General features: G+C 42.2%; 1 protein-coding gene across 15 annotated transcripts in view; it reads right to left on the bottom strand.

Annotated features, from left to right (window-relative positions):
• MKLN1 (muskelin 1) overlaps positions 1–16,178 on the bottom strand; it is a 311,721-nt gene that overhangs the window by 288,339 nt on the left and 7,204 nt on the right. For 10 of the 15 annotated variants that reach the window (XM_070513561.1, XM_070513567.1, XM_070513597.1 and 7 more), the window contains exon 2: positions 520–644. Coding sequence is in view for 4 of the 15 variants with exons in the window: in XM_044748402.2 (XP_044604337.1) it covers positions 520–536 (17 nt within the window). In the remaining 11 variants the exon portion in view is untranslated. Of the gene's footprint in view, positions 1–519; positions 645–7,329; positions 7,594–16,178 lie in introns of all 15 variants that reach the window. The other 5 variants (XM_070513551.1, XM_044748436.2, XM_070513623.1 and 2 more) reach the window with 1 other exon arrangement.

Raw genomic sequence — 16,178 nt, 5'->3', positions numbered from 1 at the left:
AGAATAAACAAAGAAGAAGGTAAGTAAATAATACTAAGTTTTTTAATGAAAAACTAAAGCAAGTAAGGGGTTAGAGAAGGTTGGCAGTGGGGATGGAGTGGGGGCTTGTTCATAGGCAGTATGGCTAAGCAGAGTCATCATTGAAGTTTGATTGCACTGCTCATGTCCTGGCCCAAAAGGAGTCCCAGAGAGGGCAAGTCTTTCTGATTTCTCAAAACTTGCTTTTCTCTATGTGGAGTCATATTAGGAAAAAATCGATACAACAACGATGAAAAGTTTAAATAGTCATGAAACAAAAAAGAAAATTTGAAAAGACATATTTCCTCAAGAGACTTCACAACATTTCTTCATTGTCATAGGATATGCAAACATTGTGAGACCACCTGGACCAGCGGGGAAGCCAGTCACACTTCGCCATGAAGACTCCAGAGAGGGGAATTTAAAAATGATTGCTCTAAAAGTATGGTATCTGGTTGAAAACTAAATAATAGAGGAAAAGGCAGAAAAGCTCACACTTACCTTACTCCAATCCCCATGTTCTCAGGTCTGGTGCAGGTTATGAATCCAAGAGTTCATGGGAAATCAGGAAGATGGAACGCTTGGGTGAGCCTACACCACGGCTCAGAGAGTCTGGATATTGAACGCTGGAAAAGAAGTCCGTGAGGGACAGGTTTGAAATCTACCTCTATTAACTGCTCTCTGCTCATGATTCCAACGTTGACAAATTCTTCTAAATAGTTTTAAATACTCTTTAAATCCCCTTGATGTTAGAGGGGCTTGATAAATCTTTGTTTACTAAAATTCTAATTGCATCCTCTGATTGGAAATTTATTGTATATTTTCACAATGATACTTTCAACATTTATATTCATTTATTCATTTACTGAGCATCTATTTTGGAACAAATACTTTGTTGGTGCTGGGAATACAAAGGCGAGTAGGATAAATATGATCCCTGATTACAGGGACTTTACAGTAGACCTCACAGCAGAGGGCAAGATCGAAACAAGAAAGGCAGCTCTGATAAAGCAGTGCGTTATGAAGAAGAAGGTACCAAGAGCCCTAGCAGGTCACCTAACCCTCACTTTGGGAGAAGTGGAAGTTAGCGACTTCCACAGGGAGACTTACAAGGTATGAAAGAATTAGTCAAATGAGGAGGTGGGGCAAGTCTGCTTCAGGTGGAGGGCAGAGCGGATGCAAGATTTGGAGGTAACACAAATGACTGGGCATGCTGAGCAGTTGAGCAAGGAAAATAGTTCAGCATAGCTGAGGCAGAGTGGTCAGAGATGAGACTGGAAAGATAAGTAGGACCGAATTGTTCAGAACCTTCTAGGCTATGTCATAGAGGAGGTACAGTCTACTGGAATGTGTGATCACTTGAATGTTGGAGGTTTGAAGGGGGAGGAGTCAAGACTGTTGCTCAGATTTTTGGCTTGAACAACTGGGTAGACAGTGATATCATTCACGAAGACAGCAAAAATACAAATGCAGCATAAAGGAGACTGCGGAGAAGAGGGCGAGTCCAGCCTTGGTCGTGTTCTGTGTGTGATGCCTGGGGAGCATCCAGGGCAGCAGGAGGCAGTTTGATCCAGAAGTCTGAGGATACAGTTCAGTCATCAGAACACAACAGACAGCAATCGAATCCACAGGGATGAGAGAGATATCCTGGGAGAGTGTTGGGGAAGAGAAAAGGGCCCAGGAGAGAACCCAGAGGAACAGCTTCAAGGATGGGCAGAGAAAGGATGTCTGAAAAAGAGAGTGAGAAGGTGCAGGAGGAATAGGAGGGGAAACAAGGAGTGTGAGGCATCGTGGAGGACGAGGGAAAAGCACGTGTCCACACATAGGTTGAAATGCTGTCAAGAGGTCAAGTAAGAAGAGGACTGTGAGAAGCTCCCATGGGGTGGGCACCAAGGGCATGCTGCAGCAGGTGGCATGAGCAGCAGCGGGGTCAGCGGGGGCAGAAGCCAGGTGACTGTGAGTTGAGGAATAAAGGGAACATGAAGACAACTGTTTCAAAAAGTTTGCCTTAAAAGTGGAAGCTACAATCCCTACGTTTTCTTCCCAAAGGTAGGAAAATGGGGCCACGAGGAAGGCTCCCCCGGTGTCTTTATATTAGCTCAGCAGACTGCACGGCAATGCTTGTGGTAGGCACGGCCTGCGAGTTGGACAGCAGTCCCACCACCAGTGCTGGTTGTGGCTGAAACAGTAGAGTAAACCAAGTCTGCCTTTTGTGTTCTCCTCCTAACTCTTCTTCTGCGCGAGGCCTCTGGTGAAGGGGCTTCCTGGACCCAAGGCCCCCTGTGGTGCATGAATGCACACCTGAGCAGCCCACCTCTCTGAGGAGCCTAACAGCAAAATGACCTTCACAGGTAAAAATCTGGTCGGAGAGAATTGTCACACTGTCATTACTGCTCACCTATTGCCATAACTCATGTATTGGGACCAGTCAGTGGGAGGAGAGAGGAGTTTGGTCACCTTGGAGTCTGGAGCAGGCAGCTGGCCCCACAGCTGGCCAGGCAGTTATCCATGCAGGGATCCTCTCTGAGAGCAAAATCCAGAAGCCAGAATAAATGGGTCAGGTGGAAAACAGATGACCACAACCACAAGCAATGCTGAAGGTGGGTCCTAGGGAGTGAAGGTGAGCCAGGACACAATGGGTGAAGACTGTAAGGGGTTTGGATGAGAGGGGAGGCGCTCAGAACTAGAAATGGACTGAAGCTGTTATGCACACAAGGGCCAGGCACCATTATGCCAGACAGGTGGTGTATCAGCTCTGTGATCTGAATCCTTCCTCTGTGCCATTTCACTTCTCCTCCCTTCATGACACCAAGTGAAGTTTCCGACATTCACAACAATTCCCAAAACCTTATTTCCACAACCCCTCTCCTGCCATTGTCACTCTGTATTCCAGGAAGAAGATAGGAAAGCTCCGGCCTGCATCGTGCTAATGGGGGGCCCTGGAGCGATCGGCAGTCACTAACCTGAAGAGGTTGTGCTGGTAACTATGTTCAGCCTGAGACCCGGGAGATGAAGTAAAGGCCTGACACGTTCATTTCGGCCCTAAATCAATAGCAAAACTAGCTGCACGGCTTGATTACTTGAAACATTATTTCTAAATTGTAATCATTCCAGGGTATTTATGTTCTCTAAAATGCACACTATGACTGAACTCAAAGGCTTAACTGTCTTCAGTTTGTGATTGCAGCACAGAGAGGAGATGAAGAACAGTGGGAAACATCACAGAGAAATACAATATTTTTGCCTTGTGCACAGACTAGCTAAGTTTTCAGCTGAAGATTTTTTTTTTCATTTCACTCAAGTCAATAATCATTTACCCACTGGATATTGCTTAAAGCAGAGTTTTCATCTAATTCTCATATAACAAGATTGAAAAGGAAAAACTAAATAATAATACCTCATTTGTGTATAGGACTTGTCTTTCAAAGAAGACATCATAACCCACTTTATACTATCTAATTTACAGTGGCAACACTTTTATAATGTAAATACTAGTAAGGGCTATTATCATGTTACAAATTATGCACAAAGGAAACTGAGGTAGTATGTGGGAAAGAAATGACTGGTTCAATGTAACTCCCATTTGAGAGGTGTAATACCTAGCTTGTTCTTTTTTTTTTTTTACCATGAAGCTATGCTTTAGATAAACATGTTTATTAAGGTGTACCTTGCCCTTAAATTTTAAAATGAAAAATACTTTGCTTAAAAGAAATTACAAAGACCAAAATGTTGATGTATTCTGCAGATCAAATCTCTCTTCCAAATCTAGATCAAAACCAATCAGCTTCCTACTTCCCAACTCTGATTTTAATCAGCACAGTTCTCACTATCCTGTGCCGCACATTTTAGGAGGCGAAAGTGGGTATCATTCTCCTCTTCCTGTGCATTCTGCTGCAATCATCTCGTCATCTCCACTGGATTTGGAAAGTACCATTGCATGCACAAATTCTGCATATATGTGAAGCCACTGCCACTTTCATGCTTATACTAGCTTCCATTTAGGGGGTAACATTTTTCTGATCTTTTCGTGTAATTCATTCATTCATCCATTCACACTCTCAAGCATTCATGCATCCACTCAACAAACATTAATGGCGTGCCCAAAATAAACAAAAATTATTCTGGATGCAAAAGATAAAAACAGGAAGAAGACAAAATCACTGACTTCAGGAAACTCACAGCCCAGTGAGGGAGCCAGAAGAGTTGACAACTGGAGTTCAGTGTGTTGGTGTGGAGAGGGAGTGACATGGGAAAATGGTTTGAGCAGCACAGAGAGGGGTCCGTCCCTGCCTGAGATAGTGAGAAAGGCCTCCTAGAGAAGGCGCGCCTAGATCTGAGCATGCCAGGAAGAAGGGGATTTGGGTATCCAGGCAGAGGGCACGGCCCAGGCAAAGGCACAGCCAGATGAGTAAGGGCACCCAATGCATTTGGGGAACCACAGGAAATATCTTGTGACAGGAGATTCTTCAGTATTCGATGGCTGGCTCTATTTTATAATCCAGACCCTGGATGTCACCATAGTTAATTCTATAAATGGAAATGTGTGGTTTCTGGGTTATCTTCCTCAGTCATGTAAGTGAAAACACATTCTACATGGGATCTGTACCAAAGTGCTTGTTGACAGTCTGACTATTTGAGGAATGTCACAGAGGGAATGGCATGAAATCAAAGCCTGGGGCTGGTCTACCTAAGGTCTCTATTCTCCATATTTCGTGACTGTTACACTCCCGGGGGGTGACAGGTAAGAACAGCCTATCTATTTATCAAATACAGGTGATCGCTTAGCCCATCCCCTTTGTTATTTCAGCATAGTTTTTTTTTTTAACAGAAATACTTTCAAATGCAGCATTTTCAAATGCACTGCGTTAGATGGGTCGGGGTTTTCCTGTTCACCTCTTCCCAACCATTCAGACTAGGTGCTGCCCAGCCTCCAAAATGATGAGAGCCAGACTTGCAGGCTTCTTGTCAGCACTGCACACACTAGCAAGAGGTGTTTGGAAACGGTCTCTGAAAATCCTACACCCAAGTCCCTGCAGGGACATCTCTTCCCAGAAGCCTCTGAGAAGTCCTGCATGAAAGCCTTTATGAACTGAGTCAGCAGTAGATAAAATGCAACCACTACCGAACTCATACCGAACCTTCCCTAGACTAAGCCTACTGCCTCAGTGATCCCATCTGAATTCTCTTGTCACTCAAGAAAACCTTTGCACCACCAAATCACATCCCTGTTTCTACTTGGAAATTTTTCAGAGGCTCTAAGAGTTCAAAATAACTCATCTATTTTGGTGCCTGATCAATTATCGAATCCTCTCTAAGACATCATTTCTTCATTCATCCAATACTTCACCCATTCAACGAACGTCAGCTACCTCATTTGTGACTATCTCATGAAGTGAATCCAATCAGCCTTTTGTCCCCCATTATTCTACTGAAAACACACACAGTGAAGGTTGCAATGACCTCTGTGTTGTCCAATCCAGTGGCCAGTTGTCCGTCTTCAACTTCCTGCCCTCTGAGCATCTTCTTGGCACCCAGGATCACTCCCTTCCTGTTGAAACATTTCCCTCACTTGGGTTCCATCACACCACACTGACTTTCCTCCTACCTCATTGTTTGTTCCTTCTCAGTTTCATTTTCTGGGTCCTTCCTGATTTCTGAGTGCTGAGACTCCTCCCCCCCTGACCCCCCCCCCCCCCGACCCTTGGGCTTGATCCTCCGTAATTGCCCATCCAGTTTATTGCTTTAAATACTATATCTCTTGCCTTGACGTCTGACTTGGAAGCTGAAGAGGGTTTCTTTTCCTAGAGGTGCTGAAGTTTAGGTTGGGCACTAAGGGAGGAGATGATTTGGCCCAGGGGAGAAGATCCTTAGGGGAGCAGGATGAGAAGAGGCACAAAGGCATGAAAAGGCAAATTGTGTTCAGAGAAAAGAGGGAAGTCTGGTGCGGGGTGAAAAGGATTGGTAAGGTAGATTGTAGCCATATTGAGAAGAACCTTGATTTACAGCTAAGGAATTTGGATTTCATACTGAAGACAGCAAGTAATTATCAGATCTTAAAATAGAGAAGAGATGTGATCATTCATATTAAAAAAATAAATAAAACTTCAGTGGCCGGATGAAGGCTGAGCTAGAGTAAGGGGAGACTGGAGCCAGGAAAGCCAATTAGAAGGTCACTGTAATAGTCTAAGGGATTAAGGTCTGAGTCACCATAGCAGCAGTGGGATGAAAAGTAGTGACAAATCCCAGGGAGATTTAGAAGTAGCAATAAGGACATAATTATTGATTAGATAGAGGTTTGGGAGTAGGGGAGAGAGGCCAAGGTTGAAGTGTGATGATATTAACCAAGCTAAACAGGGGCCGGAGAGCAAGTGTGCAGGGGATGATGAGCAGCTTGCTAAGTTTGCAGTGATGGTAGGCTATCCAGTGACGAATGAAAGATGAGGCCACCGATCAGGAGAGAAGCTTGGACTAGATATATAGGTTCAGAAGTCAGTGCCCAGTGACTTTTAAGTCCTCAGAATGGATGGGATATCCTGAAGAGGGCAAACAGTGAGAAGAGTGTCAAGAACAGGATCTCAAAAAAAAAAAAAAAGCATGCAGGCAACTCTCAGAGGAGGAGACGACAGGGGAGAGGCAGCATGAGAACGGGACAGAGTGAGGTCTGCAAGGTAAGGAAGAAGAGACCTTCAAAGAGGGAATGATCAAGAGTTCTCCCTGGGGTAGGATGAGCGATACGAGTGGCTTCGGTAACTAGATCTGATGACCACAGTTTCTAGAGAGTTAAAAGTCAGCCTGGAATGGGTTGAGTGAAGACTCCTCTTAAAGTTTGGCTATGAGGGAAGCAGGTAATGGCTGGGAAGACGGCAGCATTGGGCAAGGGGTAGGAATTTTTTTTATGGGATGGAAGTCTTTATTTACAACAGGTGGCCAGCTAGCTTCTGCTCAAACATCTCTCATGAGCTTCCTACCCCACAAGACAACCGGATTGTGTCTTTGAACAAGAATTGAACATCTAATTCACTTTGACATGTGTTTGTTGAACGTCTGCTACATCTAAAGCATTGGGCTTGGCATTTCAGTGCCTAAAAAGATATGCAAGATGTGGTCATGTTTTGGTTTTTCATTTATTGGCCAAAATATGCCTCCTTCCAACTACAGCTCTCTTTTCTCTGGAGCCACATGCAATATGAGAAGAATTTCTTCCATTCAGCAGTGCTTCAGCTAACCGAGGATGGTTTTCAGCTCCCTCCCAGGTTTCCTCACTTGTTTAACTTTTTTGACATAATCCACTCTTCATGTTGGTGTACATACATGTATGCCTGTATGCGTGTAGATATTTTGTTAGCAGCTGGCTGCTGTCCTCCGGACATCCAGAGCCTAGTCTGCCTCTTTTAAAATGTGGCACTCAGAATGAATCACAGCTCTCTTCATCTGGTAGAAGCAGTGCACAAACCAGTTGGAGCCTTCTGTCCATTTTCCAGACACGGTTCTTCTGTTAATGCCATGTGCGACTGACTGTCACTCTGCTGACTCGGGGTACTTCACAAGCAATCCAAATCCTGAGATCTTTTGCACCTGAAATGTTGATAAATTAGGTCTCCTAAATCTTATATTTATACACTTTTTAAAGCCAATTGCAGGGTTTTACATTTTTTTCCCACTAAATACTTTTACATTTGGTTTTTTATTAGCCAGTAGTGAAAAAAGAAGCTAGGGCTTGCAAGTCAGACAGATCCAGATTTGAATTCCGGTGTGGTTATGTAGCCCAGTGACCTTGGTTGTGTCTGATCTCTCTCAGTCTCAAGCTTATCAGCGAAAATAGGGGTAATCATATCTACATTGCAAAGCAGTTCTGAGGGCAGTACCATACCTAATATATTATAAGAGCTCAATAAATGTTAGTTTTCTTGCCTTCTTTTTCTTTTGTTTTCTCAGCTTTGTACTCTTAGCAGAAGTATGCCTTTTAAATTGTAACTCAAGATTAATACATCTTCTTTTTAATTAAAAAAAAAAGTTGAGCAGAACAGGAGCCAAGGACCAAAAGAACACATTTCAGTATGACAGTTAAGCCTACGGGCTCTGAAAGCAGACTTTCTGTGACTGATCCCAGCTCCTCTACTTAGTAGCTGCCAGTTCAGAAGCGAGTTCTTTAACCATGCTGAACCCAGGTTTCCTCATCTGCAAAATAGGAATGACAACAGTTCCTGTCTCTCTGGCTGTTGAGGAAGATTAACTGACATGATAGATGGAAAGTCTTTTTGCACAGAAACTTGCACATAATAAGTGGTAAGTATTATTATTACCACCTAGAAATCTCCAGCTAAATAATGTCCTATTAATCCACACTTTTGGGTATAATCATTTCATCTACTAAGAATATTGTATAATATTCTGTCCCATGTTCCATTATATTGTACACCAGGATCCCATGAAAACCTCTTCAATGCCAGGAAGAACAAGTATGTCTCTAATATTCCAGATTAGTAACCTTATTTACAAAAAAACCTAACTGGCTACAGGATCTTGGGCAATCACTTGACATCTCTGACCTCAGGCTTGAATTCTGTGTAATGGGAAAAATAATAATACCTCCTTCTGAGATCATGATGCACAGTGCATGGGGGACCAGGAAAACAAGAGTGGTCTGGAAGGACCTAAGTGAACCTGTGCTGGCTCCTGTAAATGGCAATTTTCTTCTTCTAGGCAAACTCGACTTACCGGTCTGTAGATTCTGGAACCCACGTTTCCCTTTCTAAAAGTTGGGATATTTGCCTATCTCCAGCCATATGGTACTTTTCCCATCTTCAGTGGTTCGTGATAGCATGTCTGTAATCATATCTGGAAGTTCTTTTTGTATCCTGGGATGTGGTTTATATGGATCAGAAGGTTTGAATCTCATTTAAAGATCTGAGGTTCTCTTTTACTCTCTCACCATTCAGTCATTCTCATCATTCATGGGCTCCTACTTCATCTTAAATTTCTTTTTTATCCTAACTAAAAGAGCATACATGTTTATTGAGGTGGATTTAGAATGTACAGAAATCACAAAAAAGAAAATCAGTTGGAATTCCACTACCAAGATATCACCACTATTAATATTTTCCTGTGTAACTGTCTACGCTTTTCTTCTGAGGAAACATATTTAAAACTAAATGACCAACATTTTCTGATGTTATGACATCTTCCATAATCTGCTTTTTACTGGATGCATAGATTTTATCATGGGGATACATTACAATTTATGCAATATATCTTTTTGGACACTTAGATTATCTCCAAGTGTTCAGTATAAAGAATGCTGTACTAAATATTCTTCCACATTAAATTTTGTGAGTGTCTCTGGTTATTTTCTTAGGATAAAGTCTTAAAAACAAAATTACTACGTGAAATGGTTTGCCTATGTTAAGTTTTTTATACACAATGCCAAATTGCTTTCTAAAATGCTTAAACCAATTTATATTCCCGATATTGTACAAGGCTGCTTATTTCTCTGCATCTTTATCCATGCAAGATATCATTTTAAAGTTCCTGACAATTTACTAAGCACAAGACATCTGGTTTTCCTTTAATTTGCATTTCTTGAATTACTAGTAAGACTGGACCTTTTTCACTTTAATTGAGCAGTTAAATTTCTTTTTTTCTTTTTGCCTTTTCATGTTCTTTACCCGTTTTCTCTTGAGATGTCTTTTTAAAATAAATTTGTAAGAGTTCTTTATACATTAAGGACACTAACCTTTGTCCTGTGTGTGTGTGTATACATATATATGCAAAAGTTCTAGAATCTCTCATTTATCCTTTGCTTGTGGTACTGTTTTATCTCCATAAATCAAAAACTTTTAAGTAGTCAGATCTATAAATGTTTTTCTTTCCTAAACCATAAACCCTTACTTTTTGCTCATAAAGGTCCCTTACTGCCCTAAGATCAAGAAATGCTTATCCCACTCTCATCTTTTCAACAATATCACTTCTCTTGTATGGGCTATTTTTCACATAGAACTCTAATTTATCTGAAATGCATTCCATTCCTTCTTAACCATGTTTGTTCTATCCTTTTGAATCAGAAAGGAAGCTTTGGTTTCAAGAAAATCTAATTCAGGGGCCGGCTCCATGGCCGAATGGTTAAGTTCGCGTGCTCCGCTGCAGCGGCCCAGGGTTTGGATCCTGGGCGCGGACATGGCACCGATCGTCAGGCCACATTGAGGCAGCGTCCCACATCCCACAACTAGAAGGACATGCAACTAAGATATATAACCGTGTACAAGCCAGGGTTTGGGGAGATAAAGCAGAAAAAAAAAAAAAAAAAGATTGGCAACAGTTGTTAGCCCGGGTGCCAATCTTTAAAAAAAAAAAAAGAAAGAAAAAAGAAAATCTAATTCAAATGGCTAAAACAAAAAATAGAATTTATTGGCTCCTGTAAGTGAAAAGTTCAAAAGCTTCAGGGCCAGGTTTGGTCACGCAGTTCATACAATGTGTACAGGACCTGATGGCTCTCTCTTCATTTCTTTGCTTTATTCTTTGGTGACAGCTCCATTCTCAATAGACTCAGCCCTTGTGGTCCCAAGATGATGGCCAAGAACTCCCAAGGTTACATGTTTCTGCATTCACTTCCGGAAGGAAAGTTTCTTGTCCTGGCATTCCCAGAAAAAGTCCTGACGTTCTCTTTGATTGGAATGATTTAGGTCACATGCCCATACCTGAATCAGTCACTGGGGACAGGGGATGAAATTCACTGATTGGTGTAGTCTGAACCCCATGCCCTACCTCCTGGAGATAAAGGTGGAGTCAGCTTTCCCAGAACTACATGGGTGGCCCACAGGAAGGAGCAGCTGGGAAGAGGGACACATGCGAGAAGACAGCAAAGGTAGGGCCTATATCTTTAACTATAAAGATCATTGTTTTTAACAGAAAATGACAAATTCTCTGCCGCTTGCAAACTCACTTGTTTGATCACTATTAATGTGGTAGAAGCTAGAGGTAAATCATGAAAGGCCATGGTCCCTTCCCTCGGTGCTAAACTCTTTCCATTCAAGCTGCGTAGAGACCACCTGGGTGCATCACAGTTTCTAAAGGTCTGACCATATGTGGTTCAAACAATTTCCTCCACGGTCAATTGATCTATAGGTTCTCTGATTTTCTTCTTTAATATGGATTCCATAGAGCCAGTAGAAACAGGCCACAGCTCCAGCTTCCTTGAATTTATTATGGTAAAGTCTTTGTCTCTTAGCTACTTCGTTCTCTGGTTACTTATATGGACCATTCTTTGTGGTTTTTTTTGTTGTTGTTGACTCAGGGTCTTACTTATACCACTCTCTAATGTCTTTTCCTGGTTTGTGACCCCAGACCTATATCTTGATCTAAACATTGCCTCAGAGGAGCCCTCCAAGGGGACAACTGGAGCTAAGTTGGACCCCGGGGCACTGGGCTTTAAGTGGATCATAGCAGTGATTCAGAAGAGACAGGACACAGCAGAACCCACATACCATGCACCAGACATAGTTCAAAATGTCCTGTCCTGGGCAAGCCATTATCCATCTGACCCCATCTTAGACATTGTTCCTGAGTAGCTTCATAGCCATTCTTTTCTTTTCTTTTCTTTTCTTTTAGCCTTCCTGCATTTTGACCATGCTTTGTCTTTTCAACACACATCCCCTCTCTCCATCTGCTATAGACTGAATGTTTGTGCTTCACTCCACTCCCCTCACCCCACCCCGGTTCATATGTTGAAGCCTTAATCCCCAATGTGATGATATTTGGAGGTGAGGCCTTTGGGAGGTAATTAGGTCATGAGGTGGAGTCACCATGAATGGGATTAGTGTCCTTATAAGAAGAGATGAAAGAGAGATGACCTCTCTCTCCATGGGGGATACGGCAAGAAGGTGGTTGTCTGAAAACTAGGAAGTGGTCTCTCACCAGACACCGAATCTGCTGGCACCTGATCTTGGACTTCTTAGCCTCTAAAACTGTGAGAAATAAATGGTTTTTGTTTAAGTTAGTCTATGGTATTTGTTATGGCAGCTCAAACCAACTAAGACACCATCCCTCCCCGCTCTGTGACATAGCTGCACAATGACTTGACTTCTGAGGGTCTCTTTTTACTCCTTCTTAGAGATTTCGACCTGTTTTCCTTTCCTGTCTCTAGTATTCGCTATTCTTCTGTTCTTCAATAGTGCTCATCCACCTTCCTCTGCTCCCTCCATGGGGCAACACACTTCTGAATGTGGCCTCCAAGCGGCTCTCTGACTCTTTCCTACTTTGGTGGCCACTGGCAGCACTGCCACTTTTGGGACACAAAGTGGACCCCTCGTCTGCTGAGTGTGATTGACACCGACAGAGCTAAGTGAATAAAATTCTGTATTTCCCCTATTCTAAGACCAATTTATTGTATGATGCACCACCACTTCATTACTGCTTTTAGAGTCCTCCCCAAAAAGCACTGCCACGTTAAACATGTCTATTGCAGACACATTCTGACTTTAGAAATATTAAAAATGTGAGGGAAAAAAGCTTGTACCTTAGAATCTAGGAAATGCTATAGCTGAATGATTCTGTTTTTCAGGTAACTACTAACATTAGACAGTCTGCTCCATTCAACAGCCCTACTCTTCTTCATTATTATTCTTACTATAAACATAAGCAAAAACCAAACAAAAAACCATTAATTGTCTTCAGTACTTTCCCCAGACCCTAGTTGTCTCTGGATATTAGCTCTCTGGCATTATTTTCACAGGTCTGAGCCCTTCTTTCGAATGAGATCTTGTTATATACCCCTACTCTGACCTTTTGTACATGTTCTTTAAAAATATGAGCTTATCAGAACACTTTTTGAGCAGCCACACTGATCTTTATTAGTTGCTCCCTTTTCTTCAATGAAATCACTGGTTTTATAAGAATTTAAATTTCAAGTCATTTTACTCCTCTGGAGCTTTCTTTCCTACTTCCTGGCCAGAGAGAGCCTCGCGTCCATATATCCTCTTAACATGCTCAAGTCTTCCATGTGTCAGGTTAGCAAGTGCAGAATTACCTTCTCTGGCTATTACAAATTCAAGGATGCCGTGGTCACTTATTTTAAGTTGTGTGTCACTTCCACTTCACCAACACATTCTTCTTAGCTGGTTAGAATTAAGCATAGAATAGTACCTCTTCAATAAGCAATTAGTTTAAATTTAAGTCATGCCAACTTTATCTGATGCTCACTTTTCAGCAGAATGAGCTTGTCAGTAGATGTTGAAGTTCTCCATTGCCCCTATATCATGCCCCTGTGCAATAATTGTGTCATTTGTATTGGGAAAGCATTATTGATGTTGCCATAACAGAATCACAAAGCATACTAGGAGCAGTTGACAACACATGGCCAGCGGAGAGAGAGCGTGAGGCAAGACTGGAGCGGGCAGTACTCCTCAGGGCATGGACTGTGAATGCAGAAGCTGGCTTGGATTAGGGCCGCTGGGCTGTGCATGACCTGGTGTCTCCTACCAAGGTGAAGTTCAGGAAGCTATTAATACTAAGCAGGTCAGCATGAAGGGTAAGGCACATGTAGTTGAAGGGGATCACAGAAGGGTGAGGGCAGCAGAGGACAGCCTTCTGAGGAAGAGGACTGGTCAGAGATAAACGGTACAAAATTACAGAGTCATGGTAAAGTAGGCCAGGGTTCAGGACAGGACCTCAAATCTACAGGGAGACCGGGATACAAGGCAGAATGACCAGAGACTGAAGGTGTGGAGGTCAAGGAGGAAGCACAGAATAGAACTAACATAGGAGTGGGAGGCATAACAGGAGGGACCTACAGGTGTCTGAGGCTCACAGGTGGCCTGACTGGAAGGAGCAAGAAGCTGGGGCTGATACTGATGATCCACTTTCTCCCCAGACAGAACTGGCATTGAAGTACTGGGAGATTGGAGAGCAGGACCTACAGGTGGAGCCCCTTAGACAATCCAGCAGCTGGTTACTAGGGAAGGCAAGGGCAATGTCACTTCTGCTTTTATTTTCACCCAAATGTTCGCTACCAGGCATCAACCCTCAGTTTGTAGATTTCCATTTGCGTACAGAAGTTCTTGACTTACAGAGTCACTCCGCTTTGCCTTTGACTGTGTGCTTCTTCTGAACAACTTACAGCCCTTCATATCGGCATAAGACAACAGCCACCGTTTACTGATTACTTACCACATACAGGCACCAGGCTAGCTGACTTACATACATTGTCTTATTTAACTCTCTTGACAGGTAGGTATTATTATCCCATTTTAAAAAGAGGAAACTGAAGCTTGTATGGTTTATGTGATCAGCCCAAGGTCACAGAACTGGGACACAAAACAGCCCAGATTTAAACTTAGTTTTTTCTAACCACCTCTCTGTTCCTTTAAACAACTACAGTTATACTGTGATAAGTCCAAACAATTCTCACTGCCCCTGTCAGCCACGAGATTTTTCATCTACCTACGTATCTATCTATCGTCTATCCTCTTTTATCTCTAACTCCATAACACTCAGTACCACACTATGTAAGAAGTAGATTACTAAGTACTTACTGAATGAATTAACGTAGTTTTAAAATGTGATTAGAATTACTGTGTCCTCTCTTGGTTTGGGTATTTATCAAGTCGGCAGTCAGAATTCTTCAATTTGCTCTATAAAAATACTACATTCCTGCACATTCATTCATTACAAGGAAGAGAGGGGCAAAGTGTTAAATGAATACAGAATTGAGGAGACATACTTTATTCCCAAATAAGTCAGATGTAGGCAAATGTGTTTATAGGTTCAAATAAATTTGAGACGTTAAAATAAAGGGGCATATATGAAACAGATTATTTTCTTTAGAAGTCCGAATCTGAAAATCTTTCTCATGACGTGATCTTCATGTTTGTCTAAATCAGAGGTTGCCAAACTACTGTGCATGGGCCAAATCTGGCCCGGTCCCTGTTTCTGTATGGCCTAGAAAGTAGCTGAAAAAGATCGAGAAAAGAATAATGTTTCATGACATGTAAAAATTATACGAAATCCAAATCTCAGTATTCACACATAAAGTTTAATTGGAACACAGCTGCAGTCATTCAATTACTTATTGCCTATGACTGCTTGTGCACTGCAATGGCAGAGCTGAGTAGCTGGGACAGAGACCGTATGACCCACAAAGCTTAAAATATTTCCTATACGGCCCTTTACAAAAAATTTGCTGATTCCTGGTCTGACTAAATAGAACAGGATGTCATAACACTTTAAGTGTCGTTTAAACTACATCTATTATTTTAGTTTCTAATTCAAGGACACCGGACCAACAGGTCATGACAACTCTTTTGCTATGTAGAAGGTTTCCATGTTCTCAAAACAAAATCAAAACCTTTTCTGCTTTGCTGTTCTCTACATTCTCTCCTGACAGCATTACCACCTTTCTGCAGAAACAATAACAGACTGAGAAGCTGGTGGTTTCTCTAACAGGTGACAAGTCTCCTCCTGCCAACTCATCTTTCTCTTTGATGGGACACTGGGGCTGGGCATCCTTATGAGTGGTCACAGTGTATTACAGAACCGTAGTGGCACCAGAATGGATTCTCCAGACTCCATCAACAGATTCAAGGTGGTGTGATGGAGTCAGATAGACGAGGAAAAGCAAACTGCTCTTTTTGTCATCACCCAGGACCTAAATGACAAGACAGAAATGACTCAGAATGACCAGACACAGGTAAATAGTACTTATCAAAATGTTTTGGGGAGGCACTTAACATCTCAACAGTGTGGCACTGTGAGCGCTCAAGCAACGTGTTAGCTCGAGAGTAAAACAAAGGGAGCAGGACCTCCTTATTTTTCCTAAGGTCGAGTTTGGGTTGCAGTAAAGTTCAAGGGAATATGTCTTATTTACTTATTTTTTGAGACCCAAAGATACATTCTATTGGCTTTCTGTATCTCTGTCTCTGTCTCTCTCTCCAATTTAACAAGTTTACTGATCATTTATTAAGTATGAGGCACAGGGCAAGCCCTGAAGATACAAAATAAATAGAATAATCCTAACTCTCAAGGAGTTCACAGCTTATGAGAGAAGCAAGTTTTAATGATCTACCTGGACCTTTGGACAGCATTTCATGTGAGTTGATCCTCCTCAACATATTCTCCTCCTGGCTTCTTTGGCCCCATAATCTCCCGGTTTCATTTTTCTGGTTTCTGAT

This window comes from Equus asinus, chromosome 1 (assembly GCF_041296235.1).
Source record: "Equus asinus isolate D_3611 breed Donkey chromosome 1, EquAss-T2T_v2, whole genome shotgun sequence".
Taxonomy (NCBI): Eukaryota; Metazoa; Chordata; class Mammalia; order Perissodactyla; family Equidae; genus Equus; species Equus asinus.
Note: the sequence above shows the minus strand (reverse complement) of the source record. Positions and strands in the feature narration are given on the sequence as shown.